General features: G+C 33.2%; 1 protein-coding gene across 1 annotated transcript in view; it reads left to right on the forward strand.

Annotated features, from left to right (window-relative positions):
• Positions 1 to 330: 330 nt before the first annotated feature.
• LOC124532870 (sterile alpha motif domain-containing protein 1) overlaps positions 331 to 26,599 on the forward strand; it is a 35,009-nt gene continuing 8,740 nt past the window's right edge. Inside the window, exon 1 of the mRNA XM_047107981.1 lies at positions 331 to 1,758. Within this exon, the coding sequence (XP_046963937.1) occupies positions 559 to 1,758 (1,200 nt within the window). The 5' untranslated portion in view covers positions 331 to 558. The remainder of the gene's footprint in view (positions 1,759 to 26,599) is intronic.

Below are 26,599 nucleotides of genomic sequence, written 5' to 3' on the forward strand. Positions count from 1 at the left end.
TTAGGAAAAAATATAACGTTGTTTGGGAGTAAGCGTCTACAGATTACACAAAATAATTCCTAATCCTATGACGTCACAGACTACAAAGTTCACGTGTGATCTCTGTTGTATTGAATTCGATTCAAACCAAGATGAAAATTGAAAAGTCAACGAAAACAAATATCTTCCATCGGTCAACCGACCTTCAGATTTCACTACGCCAAGACCAAAGTGTGACATTCCATCACGTCGATCCGTGATGTGATGACGCGACGAGTGAGAGAAATGCGGCCGAATTCGCGACGATTCATTCGACACAATGCCGGTTCATCGGCACCACTCGTTAGCTTCCTATACCCTTAGAGGCGTCTTCACAGGTGCGTAAGCGCAGGTAAGCCCCCGCCGCCCGCTCGCTGCCCCCGCGCCGCCCGCGCACTCGCCCGCCATCTTGAATTCCGCTCACTCAGACCCGCGCCCGTCTCGCGGCCGCCGCACGTACGCCGTTCGTGTTGCGAGCGACCCGACAATTAGTTATCAATTCCGGTGCCTTCGAGTGATCGAGTGTCATGTGATAGTGCAATGTTAAAAATGGAATCGACACCGATCTGTCGGTGCCGCGTGTTGTATCTCGGTTCTGCGGTGCCGCAACAGAGCAAGGACGGTTTACAGGGCATCCAGGAGCCTCTGCGCGAGCTGTATCCGGAAAAAGGAGCGACTACCGGCGGAATCGACTCGTGGCTGTCGGTGTGGTCGAATGGCATCCTGCTAGAGAATGTGGACGAGAGTGGATCGAGGGTGTCGAGGTTTTTCCCCATATCAAGTTTACACTATTGTGCTGCCGTGAGACGTGTGAGTGTCGAGGGTGCGCCCAGATTTTTACCATTGGATTCTCCGTTTGCGAGAGCGCCAGCGGCGAGGCGACCTCCTTTATTTGCGGCAGTTCTGCGCCGAACACAAGGTATTAAGGTTCTAGAATGTCACGCCTTCATTTGCCGCCGCGAAGCTGCTGCGAACGCCCTTGTGAGATGTTGTTTCCACGCTTATGCTGATAGTTCTTACGCAAAGCGCTTGGAGGCCGAACGATCACCGTCGCAGTTACCTCCTGACCACGACGAGGAAGTGGAGGTATTTGATGGGGATGAAAACCATAAGGTTTGGGTTGGAGAAATAGAACGCGATGATGCAAGCGACGACATTCCTCACCCGACTCGGGCACCGCGCCCCCGACAGATTACGCGGCCTGCGTCCGTGCCACCTCCACCGCCGCCACCAGAAGAGCCTAAAAAGAAAACGATATCAAAGAAATCAAAAAAGAAATCGTCTGCATCTGCTGATGAACTATACGCAACGATGCCAGGGCCGGCTGTAATGAATGGAAGGTCATTAGGGCGTGCACCGCCAGCCTGGGCGGCGGCGGGACATCCGATGGTATTAGTGGCACATCCGGCAGCTACTCTACCACACGCTAGACCTGCGACAATGGGTCACAGAGGTCGTCTTCCAGCAGCTTTAGCCCCTGGTCCTTTTCCGCCAGTTCCTCCTCCTGGTCGAGGCCGCATACAGTATGCGACAGTTGATCCAAGACGTTCGAAGCCTCCACCATCGGCTATGAAAGCCGCTCAAAGTATGACAGGTTTAGAAGCAGTGGAGGATGCTGGGGGTATCTACAGAAAAAAGGGCCATTTGAACGAACGAGCGTTCTCGTACAGTATAAGACAAGAGCACAGAAGTCGATCGCACGGGTCTCTCGCTAATCTAAAGTTCGCTGCTCCACCCGAGGTAAGTGACTAAACGGCTTTTTACATAAGTATGATATAGGAGGTAACATCCAAACTGATTTGCTATCAACGTACAGCTTCAAATTTAATATAGTATAGTAAGAACCTATATATAATATGTCCTTTTCTGAAGTCGCAAAAGGTAGCTTACTACTTTAAAATTATGATTAATATTATTATTATTTTATATCGATGTCACTTTCGTTGCGACTAAAATCGATTTAATTATTTATTGAATCGATATCATAATTTCTGATAATTTTTTATTTTTGATATGTGATAATTAAATTTATTTCAAATCGAAAATCTCGCTGCTAATATCCGCACAGTATCTTAAGATTTGTAAGGAATGCGAGTAATTCAAGAAAGATTACAGTATTACAGTCGCTGATCATCGGGTCGGGCCTCAATTGCGGTTACGTCGCTTAAGGAACTTGCCGTCACACGCGGTCAAACCAGTTAGAAATGTTGCCAACGATGTCCGTAGATTTGTCTCTGCGACGATATGTACCAAATTATTTTGTCATGTGATTATAGTTGCTTTTAATTATCGAGTGAAGCTTATACATCACCACATACTACAAAACAAAGCTCCAAAGTTGCCCCGCCGTCTGTGTGTCTGTATGTTCGCGATAAACTCGAAAACTACTGAACGGATTTTTACTAACTTACTGAGCGGTTTTCTCTAATAGACAGGGGGATTTATAATGAAGGTTTAGGTATATAATTTATTAAGGTTTTTGTGTAAATAAGTTGAAATATTAGGTTGGGGAAAAAGTCTTTTCGCATATAGTATGTATGAACTTGTAATAAAATCTCTTTGGCTATACCATTTGTATCTGGCTGGTTTTGGTATCATTAAAAAGTTTTAATTTTAAAGAAGGCACTTCCAAATTCAAATTAGAAATTTGTGTGATTTTCATTTGTTTTTGTTGTTGTTAAAATGAGTGAATCTAAAAAGAAATTCGATACATTTTAAAATTTTACTATAAAAAAGGTAAAAATGCAACTAAAGCCGCGAAAAAAAATTGTGATATTTATGGACCTAATGCAGTATCTGTGAGAGTAGCGCAAGTTTGGTTTAAGCGTTTTCAAGCCGGAAATTTTGATATCAAAGATGCATCTCGCTCTGGTCGCCCTGTTACGGACAAAATTGATGCCATTTTTGAAAAAGTGGAGCAAGATCGGCATATTAGTAGTTACGATGTAGCTGAAGAACTGGCAATTGACCACAAAACGGTTTTGACTCATTTGAATAAAGCTGGGTACACAAAAAAGCTCGATATATGGGTGCCTCATAAACTCGCTGAAAGAAACCTAATGAACCGTGTACTCATTTGTGATTCTTTATTACGACGTAATGAAACCGAACCATTTTTGAAGAAGCTGATAACTGGTGATGAAAAGTGGATCACATACGACAAGAACGTGCGAAAAAGATCGTGGTCAAAGGCCGGTCAAGCTTCACAGACTGTGGCAAAACCCGGATTAACTCGCAACAAGGTAATGCTGTGTGTATGGTGGGATTGGAAGGGCATCATTCATAATGAGCTGTTACCGCCCGGCAGGACCATCGATTCAGAACTGTATTGCGAACAATTGATGAGATTGAAGCAAGAAATTGAGAGAAAGCGGCCAGAATTGATCAACAGAAGGGGTGTGGTTTTTCACCATGACAACGCTAGACCTCACACATCTTTAGCCACTCAACAAAAATTACGAGACTTTGGCTGGGAGGTATTAATGCATCCGCCGTATAGTCCTGACCTTGCACCTTCAGATTTTCATCTGTTTCGGTCTCTGCAGAATTCCTTAGGCAGTGTCAGGTTAACATCACGAGAGGACTGCCAAAACCACTTGTCACAGTTTTTCGATCAAAAGCCCCAAAATTTTTACAGCAATGGGATCATGTCACTACCAACAAGATGGCAAAAAGTTATGGAACAAAATGGCACCTACATACTTTAGTCAAATGTAAATAAACTATAAAAAAAACTTTTTGAATTTTCATATAAAATACGAAGAAACTTTTTCCCCAACCTATTAGAACAATTGTTAAATATGTCGGGATAAAAGCAACAAAGAGGTATATAAATAAAAGGTAAAAATATAAAAAAAAACGTATTTCCACCCGTGGGAAGCTGGGAAGGTCACTAGTACACATATAAATACTGGATGAACTGACAACAAAACTTACTTTTTACTTTTATAAATTTGTTATACAGAAACTAAAATGAACATAAAAATATGTTTATATATTTTGGTAATCATTACTATTTCGTCATTGTCTAATTATTATGACCTTAGCGAACAGATATTTCAAAACAATAATACGACCGGTTTTAAGAGCATAGCAGCAATCGTTAACTCTGTAATTAGATTTTTGTTGAATCGTTAAATATGAAAATGCTTCGAAATAAATATTTTGAAACCGGTATATAATATTCAACTAAGTTATAATGAATGAGCTCATCGCTTGCGTAAGCTGAGTGCAAAAAGTGTTACCGATGAGAATTTATAAATACATATTACTTTGGTAATACATTCCTAATCCATGCATACTTTACATGCCTTGGTGCGCGTGTATGCAATTAACTGGAAACGGATAGGATTGCTACAGCCCGGTATCAGGTTTTCTTTTGACCTCGCAATTTTCTTGTTTCGGAAAGCGATTTGTTGTAATAGGTATAAAATTTAAATATTAATAGAAGCTGACTATTTGTATTGACTCTGCCCATCGATGTACCAATTTTGTATTCATGACTAGCTGTGCCCGTGACGTCGTGCGCGTTTGAATTTAACAAAAAATAAAAATTGTAGCTTAAGTTACTCCTTATTATATCAGCTATCTGCCAGTGAAAGACCCGTCAAAATCGGTCCAGTCGTTCCAGGTATTAGCCGGAACAAACAGTCAGACAGAGAGACAAAAATAGTAAAAAACATATGTATTGAGTAAAAAAGGCTATTTTAATATTACAAACAGATGTTATTATAATTCGAAACGTGCGTTTTCAAGTATTCTCTTATCGTGTAATAAAACTCAGATAGATATAATGTGACTAAGCTATATTCAATTTAATCCGTGTAAATTCCAAAACAATTTTTATTTTTGTTTAAATAAAGGATACAAACTTTTCAAGGTCAATGTCGGTTTGGCTTTTTGTAAGACCTAATTCGAAACTTGTTTGGTAACTGGTCATATATTGTATAAATATAGAAACAAAGATAAAATTGAATAATAGTTTTTGAATTCCGAATCGTTATAAACACATAGCTCTGTGAAAGTTGAATATATTTATATTCGAATTTCAACTTCGATATTATAATACCCGCCAAAATTTGGTACGCGTTGATGTCTTTTATTGCGCATATCTGATGTGGCGTCGCTGATTACATGTGAAGTGAAATGAAAAATTAAATTCTGTATAGATCCATTAGGATATATCAAATTACCAAAAAGTAATGAAATTGTTTATGCTAAATCTCATTGTCTTTGATTGTGTTATCATTACACTACTAGGCTATGCACTCTATGTCGAGTAACTGTTTTTTTAATGGTATAGGTTGGCCGACGAGCCACCTCGACGGGTCACCTGATTGTAAGTGGTCACTATCACCCATAGACAATGACGCTGTAAGAAATATTAACTATTCCTTACATCGTCAATGTGCCACGAACCTTGGGAACTAAGATGTTACGTCCCTTGTGCCGGTAGTTACACTGGCTCATTTAAAAAGTTGTAAGTCTTTTATATTAATTACGTATGTTTATTGTCAAGACGACCAAGAAAACGATGGATGGACTGTGTGAAAGATGATATGGTTACAAAGAATGTAACTTGTGAGATGACGTCTGACAGAGAAGTATGGAAACAGAAGACATGCTGCTCCGACCCTGAGTAGATTCGGGATAAGGGCAGGAGGATGATGTATGTTTATAGTCAATAAATTATGAAGTAGGACAATTAGCTTATTCTGATATAGCATATGGTAAATGAAAATTATACTCGACCTTAATCTCGAGCAAAGCTTGTTTTTCTATTAGAAAGAAATAAAGGTTTCTATAAGAAAAATAGTTTTCCAAAATGACGGTATCCATCTCACAATTAAATTTAAAAAAAAAAACTTAAATTATGGCGTGTCTGGATTCAAACAGGTGTTCAAAAAAGAAGTCTGACATCAACTGATGGTTCGTTGACTTTCATTCATGGATCAGATAAAATTATAAAATGAATTTTACGTAATAAAAAAAAAAAATGATCTATTTCAGCAATACTTTCGTATTTGTAGTCTTTATTCAATCATAACCGTTGTTGATGTAATAACTTTAAGTTACCTCGTCACTTTGGTTCTCAGAACAAAAGACTGTATTTTAATTAACGATATAATATATAATAATAAATTTTGATTGTTCGACTTGGCGGTTGCGTCTGTCTCATATTCTCATAATCTGTATTACATGTTATAACAAGTCCGCGCTGAGTTCCTTCTCAAATGAGATAGCTTTAAGTTTGATAAGGATAGGTATAAATCTATACTTCTATACTAATATCATTAATTTGAAAGGAACTCTTTCAGTCTGTCTGTCTCTCTCCTTCACTATCAAACCACTGAACCGAATTTGGTGAAATTTGTTAAGAAGGAAACATGAGCTCCAAGAAAGGACATAGGATTTTTGCCTAACATATGACAAACAACCCCTAAAACGCAAGAAAAGTCTCGGTCGACTGGTCTTTCAAATATTAGCGATAGTGATGGAAATCAAGAGGTAGCCATGTTACCATGACGTGTCAGAATATTTGGCACGTATTCACCAACCCGCATTGTAGCAGCGTGGTTGACTGATCCTCTGAAGCAGAAGGTATTAACAACCACTTTCTCAACTTTTTTACGTATCAACGAATCAGGTTCGTATACAATCATGTCAACTTTATAGAATAAATATCGGAAGTAATAGCTCAGTCGGCTAAAGCGGTTTTTGCCACAAATCCCAGGCCACAGTTACAGTGCACTAGTTTACTTAAACGTGATTCAACGTGCGACCCCTCTATTGTAGAAATTGCCAAGATATCTGTACAGCTATGCTAATGACAATCATCTTTATTACAATACAATAAGACACATATTGGCGGAATAAACAAATTTGTAACTGGTGAGACCAACTCGAAGCGGTCGCTCGACGACGGTCAATGAATCTTTAAGATACGGTTAAGTTATAATGTTTATCAACTGTGTTAATTATTTTGAAACGTTAATATATTTTTGGTAGTTTTTTTCTCTGCGTACTTACATATGTGTATATAACTAGCGATCCTCCCTGGCTTCGCACGGATGCAATTCTGATACTAAACATACTACACATTTTTTCTTGTTTCTTAACTATATTGTCAATGTGTCTATTATACATCTACTATTACTCACAATCACTCTAACTATAAAAAATCGCATCAAAATCCGTTGCTTAATTCTAAAGATCAAAGCATACATAGGGATAGAAAGCGATAAGCGAATTTTTTTTTTGCCGTTCCATGATTATATTTAATACAAAGTAATTTTTTTGCATTATATGACACGTTATTTCGGGTTGAGTGGTGCTGTGCATGGTTTTCTTTTTCTCATGACAAAAAGAGAGAAATTCAAATTATACCGTTCTATAGACTGCATTAGAAGTATTACATTTATAATTGTTAAACAAAATTCTATTTGTCTTTCATAATTTTAAATTCATCCAATTGACTATTTTATTAATAAAATTCCAAGTTACTAATATGAGTCGCCAGTTCCAAGCTTAACATTCTATAACAAAGGCTTATAAAGGCGTGTTTAGAATGTATAAAAATATAATTTTGAACGGGTCAAGGATACTGGTTTGTTTCATTCAACACTTCGATGCACACAGATACAATACGAGTTAATAGCAATTTGAAAATTCCGTCGTATATTAAAGGTACTATTTATCATAACCTCAAAAGAATTTGTTTCGCCCCAACGTATGTATATATTAAGAGACTAGAACTCGCCCGCGGCTTTGCTCATCGGTTGTCATGTGTTAGACAAAAAATTAGCCCCTATCATTTCTTGGGCCACAAGTTTGCTTCTAACATCAAATTCGGTTCAGCGCGGCGGTTTGGTCGAGGAAGAGCGACAGACAGACAAAGTTACTTTCATATTTATAATATTGATGTAAATTTGCACGTCGAGATGTAATTCTAAGAGTCGAGATGGCCCAGTGGTTAGAACGCGTGCATCTTAACCGATGATTGCGAGTTCAAACCCAGGCAAGCACCGCTGATTCATGTGCTTAATTTGTCTTTATATATCATCGTGAGGAAACCTGCATGTGACAAATCTCATAGAAATTCTGCCACATGTGTATTCCACCAACCCGCATTGGAACAGCGTGGTGGAATATGTTCCAAGCCTTCTCCTCAAAGGGAGAGGAGGCCTTTAGCCCAGCAGTGGAAATTTACAGGCTGTTGTTGTTATACGTTATTTTTGTCATTCATTTAGTTTTTCCCTTGAGTTGATTCCTTTTTTTTTAATTGTTTCTATGTTCACTAATGTCAGCTTTATATGTGTGATTGTATATTGTTTGTGTGAAGGTATGTGTGTGTGTTTGCTTACAATAGTTATTCTATTATTTATATTTTAATTTTACCATTTGTTATTTACACCATATACATACTCTATGGTTCATTGAGGTCTGACATTTCTAGGCAGATTATATAATTTTTCTTTTAAATCAAAATGTTGGAAAAGATTAACTGCTAAGTTACTCTTGCTGATTCTTCCCGTTAGAATCTACTTACCGAACCGGTCCGGAAACTTTCATGATTATAATCATAATTCATTTGTTCGTGTTATCAAGTGTGAGCTTTCAACAATGCAATTAACTGTTTCGGTTCTATTTTAATGCAAAGCTTTTGCTCTTGTTTACATCCCCAAAAGAAAATACATTTGGAATTCATGTCACTATACGACGAGGCAAGATATGATTATATGTATTGATGGATGGATGAACGCAGACATTTCCTTAGGTCGCATTGGATTTCACGCCACAAGAAGCTTGAGATTTGGTGGCAAATTATTCTACTCGGCCAAAAACTACGACAAACATTGGTTCCAAGGTTTACTTTAAAACAAACTTAACTCTATCACACATTTAGAGGAACCAATTATTATTAATTTTGTTTTATGGTATTAGTTGGCGGACGAGTATATGGGCCACCTGATGGTAAGTGGTCACCATCATCCATAGACAATGACGCTGTAAGAAATAATAACTAATCCTTACATCGTCAATGCTCCACCAACCTCGGGAACTAAGTTGTTATGTCCCTTGTGCCTGTAGTTACACTGGCTCACTAACCCTTCAAACTGGAACATACTGAGTACTGTTGTTTGGCGGTAGAATAACTGATGAGTGGGTGGTACCTACCCAGATGGGCTCGCACAAAGCCCTACCAACAAGTAAAAAGAACTTAAATGTGTGATAGATTTTTTTCGTATAATTTTTCGTGACATCAATAATAATGGCAACACTATACGTAACATGATAGATGATAATTTACAATATTTTTTTAAATTTCGACATAGCAATTGTATATTAGACGTTCTAATTATGACTGCAGTGCGATATTTGTGATAAACGTAGCAAAAGGTGTCAGATTTTATGTCAGCTAAAATCGGGTTTCGTCGAAATTTAATACATACATTATATCATTAATAAAAAAAGTTCATTTTAGACAAATAAATCATTATTAATGACTAATAATCATTTATTTTGAAGTATTACATTTCTTGTAGGGCTTTGTGCATATTTGTTATTTTTGTGTTCCGGTTTTAAGAGCGAGTGAGCTAGTGACAGAACATTATGCCTCTTTCTGCCATCAATAATTTGACATTCAAACGAGGTAATCACTTTTGAAACCTTTTATAAGTCTATTCGGTTCTAAGTTATTTTAGGGCTTATGATGTCATAATATCTTCGTTGATAATTATGGTCACTGCATCATTTTGGTAGTAATTTTATGTAGTGTATAACCATTATCAAAAAACTGACTCTAATACATAAATATCTTTCTTAAAGACCTGATAGTTAATGAGCTTACAGAGTTACGTCGTACATATCGCCTGTCCTCGAATGTAGAATTGTGTATGAATGTTTTTCTTTCCGCTTTTTTTATGTATTTTTGTAATGAAAATAATAATATGTTTATTTTTCGATTTCACTCATGGTTTTCGCATCTCACCTGAAGATGATCCATTTAATATTTGATATGAGTTCTACTTAAATAGACAATTTAATATGAGAGAGAGAGAGAGCTGAGATGGACCAGTGGTTAGAACACGTGCATCTTGACCGATGATTGCGGGTTCAAATCCAGGCAAGCACCACTATATATATATGTGCTTAATTTGTGTTTATAATAATTCATCTCGTGCTCGGCGGTGAAGGAAAATCGTTAGGAAACCTGCATGTGTCTTATTTCTTCGAAATTCTGCCATTCTGAGTTTCTTGCCGGTTCTTCGCTGTATCTACTTTCCGAACCAGTGGTAGCTTCACTTAATTGTTAAATGACCTTCAAAAGTGCTTGTAAAAGCCCACTCGAATAAAGTTGATTTTGATTTTGTGTTTATAATTCATCTCGTGCTCGGCGGTGAAGAAAAACATCGTGAGGAAACCTGCATGTGTTTAATTTCTTCGAAATTCTGCCACATGTGTATTCCACCATCCCGCATTGGAACAGCGTAGTGGAATATGTTCCAAACCCTCTCCTTAATGGAAGTGGAAGCCTCATCCCAGCAGTAGGAAATTTACAGGCTGTTACTTTACTTACTTTTAATATGACTTATGAAATCGCCATACAAATGTTATTATAAAAACCCCTGTTCGTGTGTCACTAGCATAAAATATTTAAACGCGTAAGAATTATGTTACAGGCAATCTAATGAAGGTTAAGTCATTTTTGTGTACGACAGCAGATCCATAAAATATTATTAATTCATTGTTTTTCCCTTTTTTGATGTAACATTAATATTTTGTTTTGACGTCAGGAAATATTGATAAGATTAATTATATAGCGACTCGCTTTGCATTCCCGTGATTTCTAATTGTTACATCGTCTGAAATGTTTTTCCAAGTTATTAAGCCAGTTTGCAAGGTTAGAAATATTATATCATAACAAATAATGTAAAGTTATTTCTTCCACTAAATATATTAAGACGATCCTTTCAGCGAGAGGTCCACATAACAGCAGTACAGTTACAATCGACATCGAAGTGTCAATTACTACGTGTTCCATAAAACGAATCAGCGTAACGTATAGTTTTCGTATTTCAATTATTGATAACGGTTTCATTTGTCAACGGACAGTAACTATAGCGGGATATATTTTTAAATAAAATGTCCGAATTTTATTTTAAAATGTTTGGTATTTGTTAAATAAAACAGCAAAGATATGAATTATACGAATAATGTTTTACTTTTGGGATCGGTTTTTAAGTTAAATGCATTCAAGTTTTAAAGTTACATCTGGTTTAACGTAATAGCTATTTTATTTAAATGTTGGAAACGAGTATCACTGTGTTGCCAGTTATTTTCGGTAGAATCTATATTTCGAATTGTTTATGGTCAGATGTTTCGTATAAATACATTGATTTTTATGTTTAATATTTAAATAAATTATACTTAACTTTTGAATTTAAATATTCAGTTAAAACTTGAGCATACATTGAGTTATATAATAATAAAACTATCCAGTAAATCAAATTGTTTATATCCAAAATTGTGTTGGCATCTGAAACACAATATAAAAATTCTAACCGATATGAACGTTATAAGTTGGTCAAAATGAGTTTCCCATATTTGTTGATATGCTTAAATACATACGAGAAGATAATGTCCGTAATTAAAATTTATTGACACAAAAACAAAAACAATATGCATTCGTTACAAAAATATTAAAAAAAAAAATCATTAAAATACTATTAAATTTATGTATCATCTATTAAAACCAACCATTAATAACTCCAAGTTATTTTATAATCTATATAGTCTTGTACAATATTACGGCGTATAATATTAATTTTAATTATTTATTGCACGATTCGTGATGAAAAGCATCGGGGAGCTTCACGATCGACACGTTTTTATTGCCTCATTTAGGTAAGTATTTTTATTATGAGCTCTTGTTAACTCACGACATCGAGATTGTATGCCGTCGTAAAAAATATTTAATGCAGATCGATCGGGTACTTTTTTAATTTAATAATTTAATTAATTTATTTAAAACTTCAGATGTATTTATCACTTAATTTAGAAGTATCTGAAATGTTATATGTAATGTTCACATATATGATTGTAAGATCGATTTACAATTTACATATAAATATATATTATATTTAAATATCCACTCGCCGTGCACACACACCGTCTTCACCCGCACCCAAATCATATATTTTATACATAAATACACAGATTATGTATATGTCCATATACAATATAAGTCCAATAATATTAATTATATTATTACCGATCTGTGTACACTACACTATAAATCAATAAAGATTAATAAATAGCTATAATATATTTTTTCTTAATTAGTTCATTCAATGCTTTCTGACAGCCTGTCAATGCGCCTAGAAAATCTATAACATGCGAATGTTTCAAGTAATTGTAATATGTCTATTGTTATTTAATGAGAACTTTTTTTTTTGTAATGAAGACTTTCGAATTTTATAAACATTATATAATTATAATTTACATTTTACTATTAATTTTATTCTTCCCATAATGCCTATTAGTTGACATCTTCATTTGTTTTTTTTTTTATTGCGTTTGGTTGTTCCTAATGAACTTCTGTAATGATGACATTTCCTTTTTTTAATTTTCATTTTTGTTTTTTTTAAATATATTGAGCATAGGGTGAATTTTTAAAAATGTATTTGTATTATCTGTATCGCTTGAGAATTTATTATAACAAAATTATTATATGATATACATATAATTATGATTTATTTATTGGTTTTTCAGGTCATGTGTGTGTAACTTTTATAAGACATTATAATTTACTTACCTAGATGCGCCTAAATACACGAAAATATTTGACAATCTCTTTGATATACGAACCGAGATCAATTTTATTATAATTAGTTGAACAAAACTACAGCTATATATTTTTAAAGATAATGAAAGTACTAAATATTACTTTTAATCAAACATAATATAACGTTGTCTTAATTTTTTTATAATAAATTGATTTTAATAAATTTTTGATCAAATTTATGACAGTTGGAAATAGAATAATTATATACCTATACACATGTAATTGTATTTTACTAGTATAATTTTGTATTTTAAATTTTGTAAAAGTATTTTAGTACTATTAAGTTTCTTGCCGGTTCTTCTTAGTCGAATCAACATTCCAAACCGGTGGTAGATTCGCTTAATATAGTTTTCTTAAAAATACGATTCAAAAGTCTACTTGAGTTAAGTTTATTTTGATTTCGATCCGCCCACCTTAAATAATTACCTCAATTAAATATCATGTAAATTGTTTTGTAGGTAATTATTTTTGGCGAAGATTTCTCGTTTATTCTGCGTTAGAAAATTCTTAATTAATTTGATTTGAAAGTGGATGAGGATATCCTGTTACATTTATCGAACCAGTATCAAGACAATCCTAGAAATATTAAACATAATTTTATATAAATAAGGCGTATACGTTATAATTTACTTAGCACGAGTGTCTACAATATTTACCTACTATTACTTAACAACTTAAATTAACTATTTTATGAAAGGTATTAAGAGTTCATTGGGCTATATTTTAATATCTATAATAGTTAGGTGTACAGGCAAATACCACCTGTTAGTTAATGACTATTAGCACCCTGATATTTTCTAACTCTTGGAAACTAAGAAAAAGGTACCCTTCAAAATGGAACACAAGAATACTGTTTGATTGTATGATAAGAGATGAATCCAGCCTTTCACCAGTATTATATAAATGGAGTCATCCAGAAAATTGTTATCGGAATTGTGGAAGTAAAATTTAAAATGGCAGTAAGTAGTTTAGTGTAACAGCGTTTTGTTATAAATACAGATATTTCAATCATAAATTCTTACTAGTGCACAATATATCTGAGTTATTAGCAAAACGCATGAAATACGGTAATTTAAAGTTTCTTTATCCTTTTTCTTACGTCCATTGGAATAGACAATACTAAGTTATACTGTAGTCGTTAAAGAAATATTAAATTACTAAAAGTTTCTTAATTCTCAAGTTGTAATCAAAATTCAGAAAAAAAAAACATAAACCTTTTTTAATTGTAAAATATTACATAAGAAGTCACCAAGACGCTTTACCAGCCAGTATTTAAAGAGATTCATTGAGATCGACGGTTTATTTTTTTTTTAAATAATCTCATTTTTCTTGTGTTGATTGTAACCTTGGCTGCTCTATAGTTACTTTTCCTTTTGTTTTTTTTTTACCGTTACAAATCTTAGGCCTCGATGAGTAAAACGTCTACTTTATGAAATATACAGTATTCATTATTTAATAACAACTAATATATTGTAAACAATTAAGAATATACATGTATGTATAAAAAAGCCAGGATCTATGTTCTCTGAGTAATAATTTTTTTTTTCGAATATATAAAATTTACGTTTAGAAATATTTTAATGGTTTTATCATTTAAAATGTTTTTTGTAACATTAATAAGTTTCGTTAAGTTCATATGTTGAGATATTTAGGATAATACAACACTATACCACTAAAATACTTCACTTCAATTTACTTCCAAAATTCCGATAACAGTTTTATCGATGTTCATAACGCAATTTTTTTCTAAATTGATTTGTTCTCGGATAATAAAAATCGATATTATAACTGTTAAGAAATGTTATCTGTATAATTAATAATAAAAACGATTGTGATTTCTTGACATAAATTATATATTGAAACAAAATTGTATTTTTGACAGTGAATTATTTTTAAATAATTTCTGAATAAAAAATAAATAAATGAATGAAACCTTCTTTTACTAATTTGAATTACAAAAAGTTTTAACTAAAACAATAACCTACAGCAATATGAACTGTTGATATAAAAATGTGCGCGACCTTAAAACATGATTATGATCTTGTATATATTTTTATTTCTATTATCTGTTACTATATATAAATGTCCAGTTGCAATAGTCTACGTTTTTCGAGTTACTATACAATGGTACACAACTGTCAATCACATTCAAAAACAAAAGAATACTTAGTCTCATATTGATTTATCAATTTTCATCGTAGCCTTAAACAAATAACAGCACGTTGCGTGTTACAATATCGCAGTTTCAACAATATCTGCATCTAATTATGATTACAGCATCTGGTAAAGTATTTAGTGCCAACTTTGTGGTCGCGTTATTAACTTAAATTCCCTTACATAAATTGCAAGTGAAAAATATACCATAATTATATGAAAATAAGGTTTATTTTTATAGTTTTGAAACGGGTATGTTCTTCACGGTGTCCAAGCACATATTATGTAGACGAGTCTTGCTTGAGCGTGCGTGCTAGTTGCGCAATGATGTCGCTCTCTGTAATGCGATCAAGATAATTAATAATTTAATAATACTAATTCGATAGTTCGCGCAGTATCGCGCTTACTTTCACTATAATTTTGTCATAAATCACAGTGACGTCTTTACGGTATTCATTTATCAAGTGGTAGGTATCGCAGATCCGTCAGTTATAAGATGATCAAATATTAATAATCTGTATTTCTGTGTGTGTGTGAAGGATCGTTGAAAGTGCGAATACAGTAATAACAATGTCACGCATTGAAAAAATTAAGAATGGTCTTCTTGCTAGGGTTTTTAGGTGGATAATTTCATCGACTGCATTAATGAAATTGATTGAAAAAAATACAAATTATTTCATTATAAAATGCTTATATATAATAGTATTATTTATTTCCTAGTTTAAAACACCACATAATTAAAACCTTTTTTTACAAAATGTATGTAATGACATTGTTTTTTTTTTATATAGAAAAAATAAAACATACCACGTTTACGATGACCATTAAAGTCATCGTAAGTTATTTAAATTTACATATTCCACTAAGAATGCGGTTAAACATATTAATCATTCGAAAAATTATGTGGGTTCTATGTCGATAATTATGGAGGTATGTTTAATTAAGTAGGTAGAATACTTCCTAACTTTGCATGCATATCCATGCACAAATTATGAAAACTTGCAAGGTACTTGCAGCTAGTACGATAACGCTTTGTAACAATTGAGACACGAAATTCGACCTTGGGTCCTGTGAAATAAAGGCTATGAAATTTGCATAACTTTATGTAGGTCCAAGTACGTTAATGCAAATGTCAGGCAAGTGGAACGTCGATTGGAATGCGGGTTTCGAATGAAGTCGCGTTCCGAATACAATACTTCGTCTGATGTTTTCTTTGGTTTATAACAAGCGATATTCACCCTTATGTCCATCACTATAAGGCAATCAGAATGAGAAGTTGCAAAAGAAATCACTGACCTTTGATACTTTGTGCATTTTTTAATTATTGATGAACACGATATCGTGAAGGAATAAAACAGGAGATTAAAATTTACAACTACGTGTAAAGCGACATTGTGTATGGTTAATGTGTACGTACACCGCGCTGGTGTGTAATTTGCAGCCATTTTTTATTTTAAAAGGTGTATTTCATGCTATCGACACATAAAGATCTTTTAGGGAAGTAAGAAAATGTGTTAATTTATACACAAACATAAAGTTCTCGTTTGTCACGGCGAGTGTCTAAATTTAAAACGGGTAAAACGGCTACTTTTAAAATTACTGAAATCTCCTAAAATTGATGTATGTCTGGTATAAGTTTCACGTATATTAGTTTAGTAGATCGAAGGATATTAATTATTATTATTTGGTTTTGTTTCATATATAAATAATTCATATCAAACAGCATATAAACAGTAGGTACCTATTTGATTACTGCGAAATCAATTTAAAATAATGTCTGTAGTGTTGTGCTTACAAAGAAACTAAAAAATACAGATTCAAAGAACAGTAATGGTATGATTAGTAAAATCTATATAAATAAACAAACTGTGCCCGCGAGTTCTTGCTCTTGCAGTTACCAAAAAAGTTACTGTTGTAGCCCCAAGGTACTCTTTATTACATCAGTTATCTGCCAGTGAAAGTTCCGTCAAAATCAGTCCAGCAGATCAAGAAATAAGCCAGTACAGATAAATATAAAAAAATGTTTTTTTTTATACATGTACCATGTATACATGTATTTAGAAAGGGCGAATAATTTATTAATACAAACAGACACTCCAATTTTTTATATGTATATCGGCCAGTCATTTCTTTGTATCGCCTAACAGAACATACCTACTGAACCAGATAATGTGGCGCGTTTCGGTTAAGTACCCACATAATATAGCAGATAACGTCTAAAGTATTGTATAATACAACAATAATATCAATAATTGCAAACTAGCTGTACCCGCGACCTTGTACGCGTTTGAATTTAACAAAAAATAATAATATTGTAGCTTAAGTTACTCCTTATTATATCAGTTATCTCCTAGTGAAAGTCCCGTCAAAATCAATCCAGCCGTCCCAGAGATTAGCCGGAACAAACAGATAGACAGACAGAATTTTTTTTGTAAAAAATGATATTTTGGTATATGTATCGTGTAATACACATGCATTGAGTAAAAAAGGGCTATTTTAATATTACAAACAGACACTCCAATTTTATTGCATGTATAGGTTGATAAGAGTAACTTGGTGTTAGGGCTTTGTGCTTAGCCATCTGGATAGATACCAGTATTGTTGTGTTGTATTAGTTTGAAGGTTGAGTATCTATGAGAGTCAAGCATGTAGCATACATGCACAAGGGAAACATCTTAGTTCCCAATGTTGGTGGCACATTGGCGATGTTAGGGATCGTTTATATTTCGTATAACGTTGTCATCTTCATATGAATCGGTTTGCCCATTCGGCTATCTATGCCATAAATAAATAAATAACGAATAATGAATCGAATAACTTAAAAACGTAAAGTAGGTGTCACTTCCTGTATCTCTTCTTACTTTGAATAAGAAAACTTTTTCTCAGAAAAGTTACTATTTATGCCACGTTTTTGAATTGTCAATAAAACCTTTTTGAATGCACCTTATTGAGTAAAAAGGCACAATGCTTGCTATCAGCTTATTGTATTGCTTACTTTTTTTTTGCAACAAGCAGACACGTTTACATTTGCCCGTAGTCAATACAATCCACGGTGATGTAAAATTCGGAAAAAATATCTTGATCACTAAGCATATATGTGTGTGTGTATGTGTGTGTAGGGAAGGGAAGTAGCAACGAGTTTACGATGGCAAACCCGTTTGGTCATAAGACACTGCCTGATGGGAACCAGCGGAATCCCATTCTCGTCTTCCAGTGCGTGTCGTGAGGGAGTATCGAATGTCAATCGGTCAGTGATCTCAGTTTTGGCGGGAGAAACTCGACAGACGACTTTTTTTGTGTGTTTTACTTTCTCGCTGCCGAAAACTCCGCGAGCGAAGCGTGTTTGACGAATAAAATCAATAAAAATATTCTCAATCTGCGGTGCGTTTTGCTTTATTTTGTATGAAATCTCGAGTTAGATTGCTATTGTGGTCAGATTTTCCTGTATATATATTTTTAATATAGAAAGCATGAAATTTTAAGTAGTTATGTAAAATTTCGTGAAGTAAATATTTTATAGCTGGCCAAGTCCATCTGCCGTTAATTACATACATTCGGCGATTAACCTACAAAACTGCAGGCTATCGTATTCATAATAATATGAATAATTTTATGGAATAAATAAAGACTCGTTACACGAGCTATAAAGTTATATAAGTGTATATTTGTACTAAAAACGTGAAATAAGCAAACTGTTGAAACCTCTTTGGTATAACAAACAAAGAGTTTTTATTGAATACCTAATCAATTATTTAAATATATTTTTTTCATAACAGTGCACAGCATGTATGTAATAGAGCCCTTCTTCTAGCCCTATATTTTGTAATATGTCTTAAAGATTATCGACTAACTGACTACAAATTGTTTATTCGTATGTAGACGGAACTAATAATCGGAATTAATAATCAAATTCTTAAACAAAACTGCCAGAAAGCTAAATTATTTTTGAATGCTTTAGGGTAAAAATTGTATGTAAAGTCAGGGTTGCTGGTAAACTTAATAAGGTATAAGGATTCAATCGTCGTTTAACATTAGCGAGGAAAATAAAGCTAGGGACACGCCAGCTTGTGTGAAAGCCATAACCTTGAACGGGCGTATTGTAGAGTGCTTCTGTGAATGGATACTTGATAATCAGCTCTGACCTTCAAACGTCACAATCAAACTGTATTCGATATTTTTGTAGCGGTACAAATCAAATTATTAAGTCTGTATCACAGCGCTTCACAATAAGCTATAGGACTAATTAAAATAAATTTTATTTAAATATTACGTGATAAAAGTTACTTTAATATTCTTGTAACTGTAGAATATTGGTCTTAGGCTTATACTTTATTGTAGCTTACAAAGAACACAATATAATAAAAATACAACTTTGGAGACCTCGTCTCAATAAATAAAATAATATTAATCATAATTAAAACTAATAAATTATTTTAAATATATCATTATATTATCTATACATATATAATATAAATACACACTATATATAATAAGGATATTATATATAAATATGGAAGTACTTAGGAAATAAATTTTTATTCAAACCATTGTTGAGTATTTTTTTAAGCATAGATGATTAAGTAAATTTAAATAGATATTGTCGGGGTTTTTAGTGCATTAAATACTAATACATAGTTAGTGCATTTTACATTCCTACTTGCTAAAAATATAAAATTTGCATATTTTTACATTTGTACTTGAACTCTTTGAGTGTGTTCAGATTTGAACAATAAGTTAATTAGTAACCTTACTGAATGTACATACCCTACCATATCGGTATACGAATATATGTATGCATTGTGTATCCCATAAGTGATTAATGGGAGTCATACCATAGTCCATCCACCATCAATGGAGTATTGCGGAATATACTTCAAACATTGCGCGGGAATTATATACTCATGCCATGGCATATTTATATAGACCGATTTTGTCTATGCTTAGTTGGACAAGGCAAAAGCAAAAGCAAAAGCAGCATTTTTTCCATACAATATTTTTTTTAAATTAAATTATATATATATATATATATATATATATATATATATATATATATATATATATATATATATATATATATATATATATATATACATACCTTTATATATATACCTTTGCACGCTTTACAGTTAAATACAGATTTATCTCTTTCTGTCATCATTGATACGAAGTTCGAAAGAAAAAGACAGCACTATTTAAATCATTATTACATAAATAAAAATAAAATCCACATCGAAGTATTGACACAAATCAACGATTCCAAATCCATTACTTGTCTAAAGACTTGTCTTAAGGTCATTCTTCGTGACTTATACCTTAAAGATTAACTGATTTACATTTGTTTACAGAATATTCAAATTGTTTTTTGTTAATTAAAATTCGTGATAACTAAACTTAAAACTGTGGATCGCTAAGGGAAGTAAGAACCAGTTGCCGATGGCAAACCCATTACAACACACTGTTTGATGGAAACCAGGGGAACCATTCGTGTTTATCATAATTACTCAAAAGTTTCGAAGAATTTAACACGTAGTTATATAAAATTGTCGTATGTGATGAAACTTAGAGATTCTCTTGAGGATTAGCGTTTAGTATCCGCTCTTGATGTCGCTTCTTGCCGTCTTTCTCTCTGTATAGCTGCTGCAGATTTTGTAAACATACATTGACTAAAGTAATACTTGTATTAGCGACATATGTGTAAACAATATCCTTTACCGATGAAAGAGGTTTATTCAGATACCTCTAGGTATTACAATATAGTAAGGCAGTAATTGTGTTGTAGTGTTTTGATTTGACTAGGGGTTGGCTCTATACTGGTTCACCAGTATAGAGCCGCGATGATCCAGTGGTTAGAACGCGTACATATTAACCGGGTTCAAATCCAAGCAAGCAACACTGAATTTTAATGTGTGTATTTTGTGTTTATATTATACCTGCATGTGTATAATTTCAACGAAATTCTGCCACATTTGAATCCATCAAACCGCATTGTATATTCTCCTCAAAGGGAGAGAAGGCCTTAGCCCAACAGTGGGAAATTGACAGGTAGTTGTTGAACCACTAGAATTATCACAAATGATTTTAGATCGCGTGGTTGACAGTACAAGTTATTAATATTTCTTATTGCCCATGAACTAGGCGACTTATGTCACGTCGCTGTCTTGCCCCCGTTCCAAAATACTTTTAAATATTTATAAGCAATACCAGTTCGCTAAATGTCTAATTTGCATAATTAATATAATAAGTAAATGAGAAATTTGGGTTAAAAATACTTATTAAAGAACGTAATTCAGTTGTAATGAGAACGAAACAATTAAATGCATAAATTATCGAAAAATTGCTGTTGTATTTGAAGGTTTTATTCACGACTGTTCAATATTTTTTTTATCCTTTTCACTGATGTAATAAACTATTGTTTATAAAACCTTCGTTAAGTGATTTCTATTACACTTATAGCAACCTTATTATATAAATAAATTATTTATATGTATGAAAAATTATTACACGTTAATGACAACATAAGAATTATTTTTACGTCATACTATTGTCTTTGACCACAAAATTATTCTACACGACTTAACAAATGAAAAAAAAAACAAATGAATAAAATTGAATTTAAAATATTCAGATATGCTGGAGATATACAATAACATATTTTAATGTCAAATGTCAAAGCCAACCAAAAAAATAATTGCTTAGCTTAATTGTAGCAGAGGGCTAATTATGCTTCACGATTTTACTTCGAGACAACCTCAACTGGATCGTTTTGTTAATAGAAGAGTAGAAGTTAGTAGTCACGCGAATGAACGGAAACGATATCGTTTCGATTCGATAGCGACATTGACAATTTGTTAGTTGAATTGGCTTCCAGTTGAGTATAGTACGACACAAATTAGATGTAGCATCGGAAAATGCAATGGAGTGAAAATAAAACCGATTACTACCGATTTACACGACCAATAGAAATAGCTCCCTTTCGCGGCATTCGACGATATTCATCGCTATAGATTCTCGCGTCAGAGAAAGCAAGTGCATGTAAATTCACGTGTCAAATTGACGAATATATTAGGTCATATGATGTTACAAGTTATTACGTTTGTGCAAAGATCATATTCGCATGAGAAATAAATATTGATAATTTGGTATAGCGTACTCAATTCGGATGTGATCGGTTTTACGAATTTTGCCGATGCGACATCTAAGTTGTGTCGTACTACATATTCGCATGAGAAATAAATATTGATAATTTGGTATAGCGTACTCAATTCGGATGTGATCGGTTTTACGAATTTTGCCGATGCGACATCTAAGTTGTGTCGTACTAATTATCTTCTTAATCGGTTGAGCCGCGGGAATTTTACGTACAAAATTAGCATTGAAATTTATATCACCGATGTTAAATTACATCAGCTTTTCTGCTCTTGTGCATAATTGATTAAAGATTAGCATACATATTTATCTTTAATTTATTTAGATTTTATTCGTTATAATAAATAGTTACTATAAGGTAATGTTTATTGTGACTCGATAATTGAGATACATTTACAAAATAAATTTATAATAACAATTAATCAACTATACGAAGTTTAATTTTTTTTTAATTTGTTTTTCACGCATGTCGTGTGCGTTTGTCTAATGATATCTTATAAAAACGCTTCATAATAAATCGTGTCCAACTTTAATAATTCATGGTCGTCAGCTTTCGTCGTAAATATATATTTTTTTAATAAATTTACCCTTGAACGTAAGAATGAGGAACACACGCGTATAAATTATTCTGTAGCTATGAACTGCTGCAACTTTTTTCTGTTTCATCGGGCTTATAAGAAAATATACTTTTAGTTCAATTGAAAAATAAAATCTAAAAAGTTAACCAGCAATGGCATCTTTATATATTTTTTTAAATAAATAGCAATATCTATACATATAATAAAATTGGAGTGTCTGTTTGTAATATTAAAATAGCTCTTTTTTACTCAATGCATATGTATACAAGGTAAATACACCAAAATAACATTTTTTTCAATTTTTGTTTGTCTGTTTTTCCATCTCTCTGTCTGTTTTTCCGGCTAATCTCTGGAACTGATGGACCGATTTTGACGGGACTTTTACTGGCATATAACTGATATAAAAAGGATTAACTTAGGCTACAATATATATTTTGTTAAATTCAAACGCGTACAAGGTCGCGGGCACAGCTAGTTAAAAATAGCAAGATCACAAATGTCAATATGGCGGCATTTACGGCTGTCAAATCAAAGGTACAAAATGGCACAGATAAAAAAATGTGAGGAGATAAAATTAGTAATATAGAATAAAAATCAATATGCCCCAGATGTTAGCTTTCCTCTAATGTAACGAAAACCGGTTCACTAGTCGCTAAGATGTAAGCATTCCCACGTATATTACTTTGTACACAGACTGATTATAGTGTAATTATGAGCAAATGGGACGTTACATCTTAGTTTCAGCGCTCGAGGGCGATGTATAATTACTAATGATTGTATTAAAATGCTTTGTTAAAAATATAATTCTGAAATTAAGAAATACATAAATATAATGAGGAAAGTATTTCTTGATGATTTAGGCCCATTTCAGTCAAAGCGTTCATAAACACAAGATCATTTTCTTTTCCTGAGGCAGAGGCAGGGCCAATAACTCGATGGTATGGAAATATCAGAACTGCAGGCTGCAGCTCAAATATAATATCTCGATAAAAAAACAATACTTTTTTATTCACTTGTACTGAGATTTGAGCCTAAAACCTCACAATTTGTGGCTGTATAAGTTAGTCCCAAGATTAACGACGCATCCACAGATAATAAAACATAAAACGTCAAAGTGCGATAATGTTCCAATCAAGTCGCCAGTATTGCCTGCGGAATAATTCAAAACGTATATTATTATTTATGTTTTCTTAATATACACGCACAAGATGATTATAGCGATGTTTTGCCTGTCAAGTCATCAGCGCTGACATAATATTTACGTTCAAAGAAATCTACACTTGATTAAGCATGTAATTTATTTGACGTAGAGCGTTATACCTTTGCTAGTCTATGGTCCGTCTTCATTATTGAACGAATATGCACATTCTTAAACGTGTTATTAACAGACATAACATCTCGTGTGCTGTGTTAAACTGTAAATACATTGTTTACATAGTTGGTAGAAAGTAAGACTCATAGGTTTTGAAATGAATGTATTGTGTGTTTTGTTAATGCGTTACACTTTGTATTGAAGATTGAATTACAAAATGGTCTTACTCGTAAATTGCTTTCATGTTTATTGATTAGTATAATCATGATAGAACATGTTTTTTTTTATTTTTATTTTGTTCAGAGTAATGTGAACCGTTTACATTTGTTGACTGGAAAATTTAAAGCGAAAATAACCTGTCTCTCGAATTGAGTAACAACACACGTACAGGTTTTTCTAGCTGCTTGTGTTGTACGACTATCAGTTGGTTATATGTAGTGGAATATACGTGCAACAATGACGCCTACGCTGATACATCGATTGCGAAATGTCACTGTGTTGAATATTACTTATTGTTTTGTAATGGAGACGAAATGTTATGCAAAATTTCACACATTTTCATACACTTTTTGAAGCCGAGATTAATTATATGAAGAACGCATATGTCATAATGATTTCGGGCTCGAAACAAAACGAGCAGGAAAGGCAATAGGCATCTTAGTTCTCAAGTTTTGTAAATAAATATAAATATTAATCCAAAACACATACATTAATTTGATCCTAATGTAAGTAGCTAAAGCACTTGTGTCATGGAAAATCAGAAGTAACGACGGTTCTACAAACACCTAGACCCAAGACAAGATAGAAAACTAATGAACTTTTTCTACATCGACTCGACCGGGAATTGAACCTGAGACTTGGGATGAAAACCGGTGTACACACTACTCGACCACGGAGATCGACTTTGTGGCGCATTGATGATGTGGAGGATAATATTTTTACCATTACCAGTGTCTATTGCCAATTTAAATTGAAAAGATATATCGAATGCACAATAATACATTGAGGATATCGTTCAAGTTTGTAGCATAAAACTGCATATAAATGATAAGAATACGGCTTCAAACGACAATGAAATACATAGATATCGTAAATAAATTTTGTAGTTGAAATATAACATTAAGTAGGATAATTGATACTTGTCAGTTATCGAATTTAATATGTTTCAAAAGGCAGACCCGTAATCTATGGCTTTTGAGGCTAATATGTTTAAAATAATATCTCATTGCCTTTGGCAGATTTCTAAACAGCCTAGCTTTGGACTGTTGCAGTGTTTCTGGAATAATATTTCGAGCAACGATATTATTACTTCGGATATGAATTTAATGATATTCTATTGAACATTTGCAAAAGCTTTGTACAGTCAGAGTAAGAAAGTCTTCGTCAGTTCAAATTCATTCCTTTATCAAGTCTTAAACTCTTAGTATCTTTTGAATCTAAACATCAAATTATTGCGACGCAATATGTCATTCTCGATCTGTAAAGCAGATTATCGCTCATACCTGAGCACACGAAAATAGATCTTAAGGTGACGAACCTTTTCTTACCATGACGGTACGTATAGTGTGTATTTTTTTTATTACCTAGGCGATGCATGTTACCCTAGGCGGCTTATTATTTATCTGCTAAACAAATTGCAGTTGGAATGGAAGTTGGCAACCCTTATCTCTGTGCAGTAAAATATTAAATTTATTTACTTTTAATTTTATTCTAACCATTCAAATATCTATGAAGAGACATAAAATTAATATGACGTTCACGTTCTTTCATTGAATATTCTTTCTTTGTCATTTAAATTATTTAAATATAATAAAATATATTAAAAAATTAAATGCCAGGTCAAAAAGCATTGATAAATAAGGCTCATTATAAAAATAACAAAAGCGTGGAATAGGTATTTATTGATTTCTAGGTAGTTTAGATAGTTTTTAATTTCTGGATTAAGTTTGGTAAAATTGCAATTCCGTTAGGCGTAAGCCTTTCGAGCGACCGTTGTCAAAATGAAATGTAACGTGTCGTAAAGAAACACTAAAAATTAGATATGATCTTTTAACTAATCACAAAAAGTTTGCAATGGTATATCTTTCCAGATAAATTAACAAGAACATCGTGAAATAATTGTGTAAAAAACCTTTGTTTAATTACAATGAAATTCAGTCACACTTGTATAATGTCAATGAACAATGAAATTTTTGTACATATGTATGTCTTGCCTAGAAAAAAAACTAAGGCCACATCTTTTTTGTCTATAATATAATCTTGTATTGATATATACTTTCTTTATCAATATATTACATGAGCATTAAATTTTTTAATAGTATGCCCATATAGTCAAGACGAGATATCTTCTTGTGTAAGTATACAGCGCATGCGCATAACGTATCGAAGATCGAAGTCGATTACGTTTCATGTTACGTACTTTTCACAAATTTCCCTTTAAACGCAATACGTCATATTCCTTCCATCCGGTACGAGTCTCGCTTGACACATACGGCGAACCAACTTTCCAACCAAACTTGCCTTCTGAGGTTCTTTATTGCACAA

The sequence above is a fragment of the Vanessa cardui genome, chromosome 10, assembly GCF_905220365.1.
Source record: "Vanessa cardui chromosome 10, ilVanCard2.1, whole genome shotgun sequence".
In the NCBI taxonomy this organism is placed as follows: domain Eukaryota; kingdom Metazoa; phylum Arthropoda; class Insecta; order Lepidoptera; family Nymphalidae; genus Vanessa; species Vanessa cardui.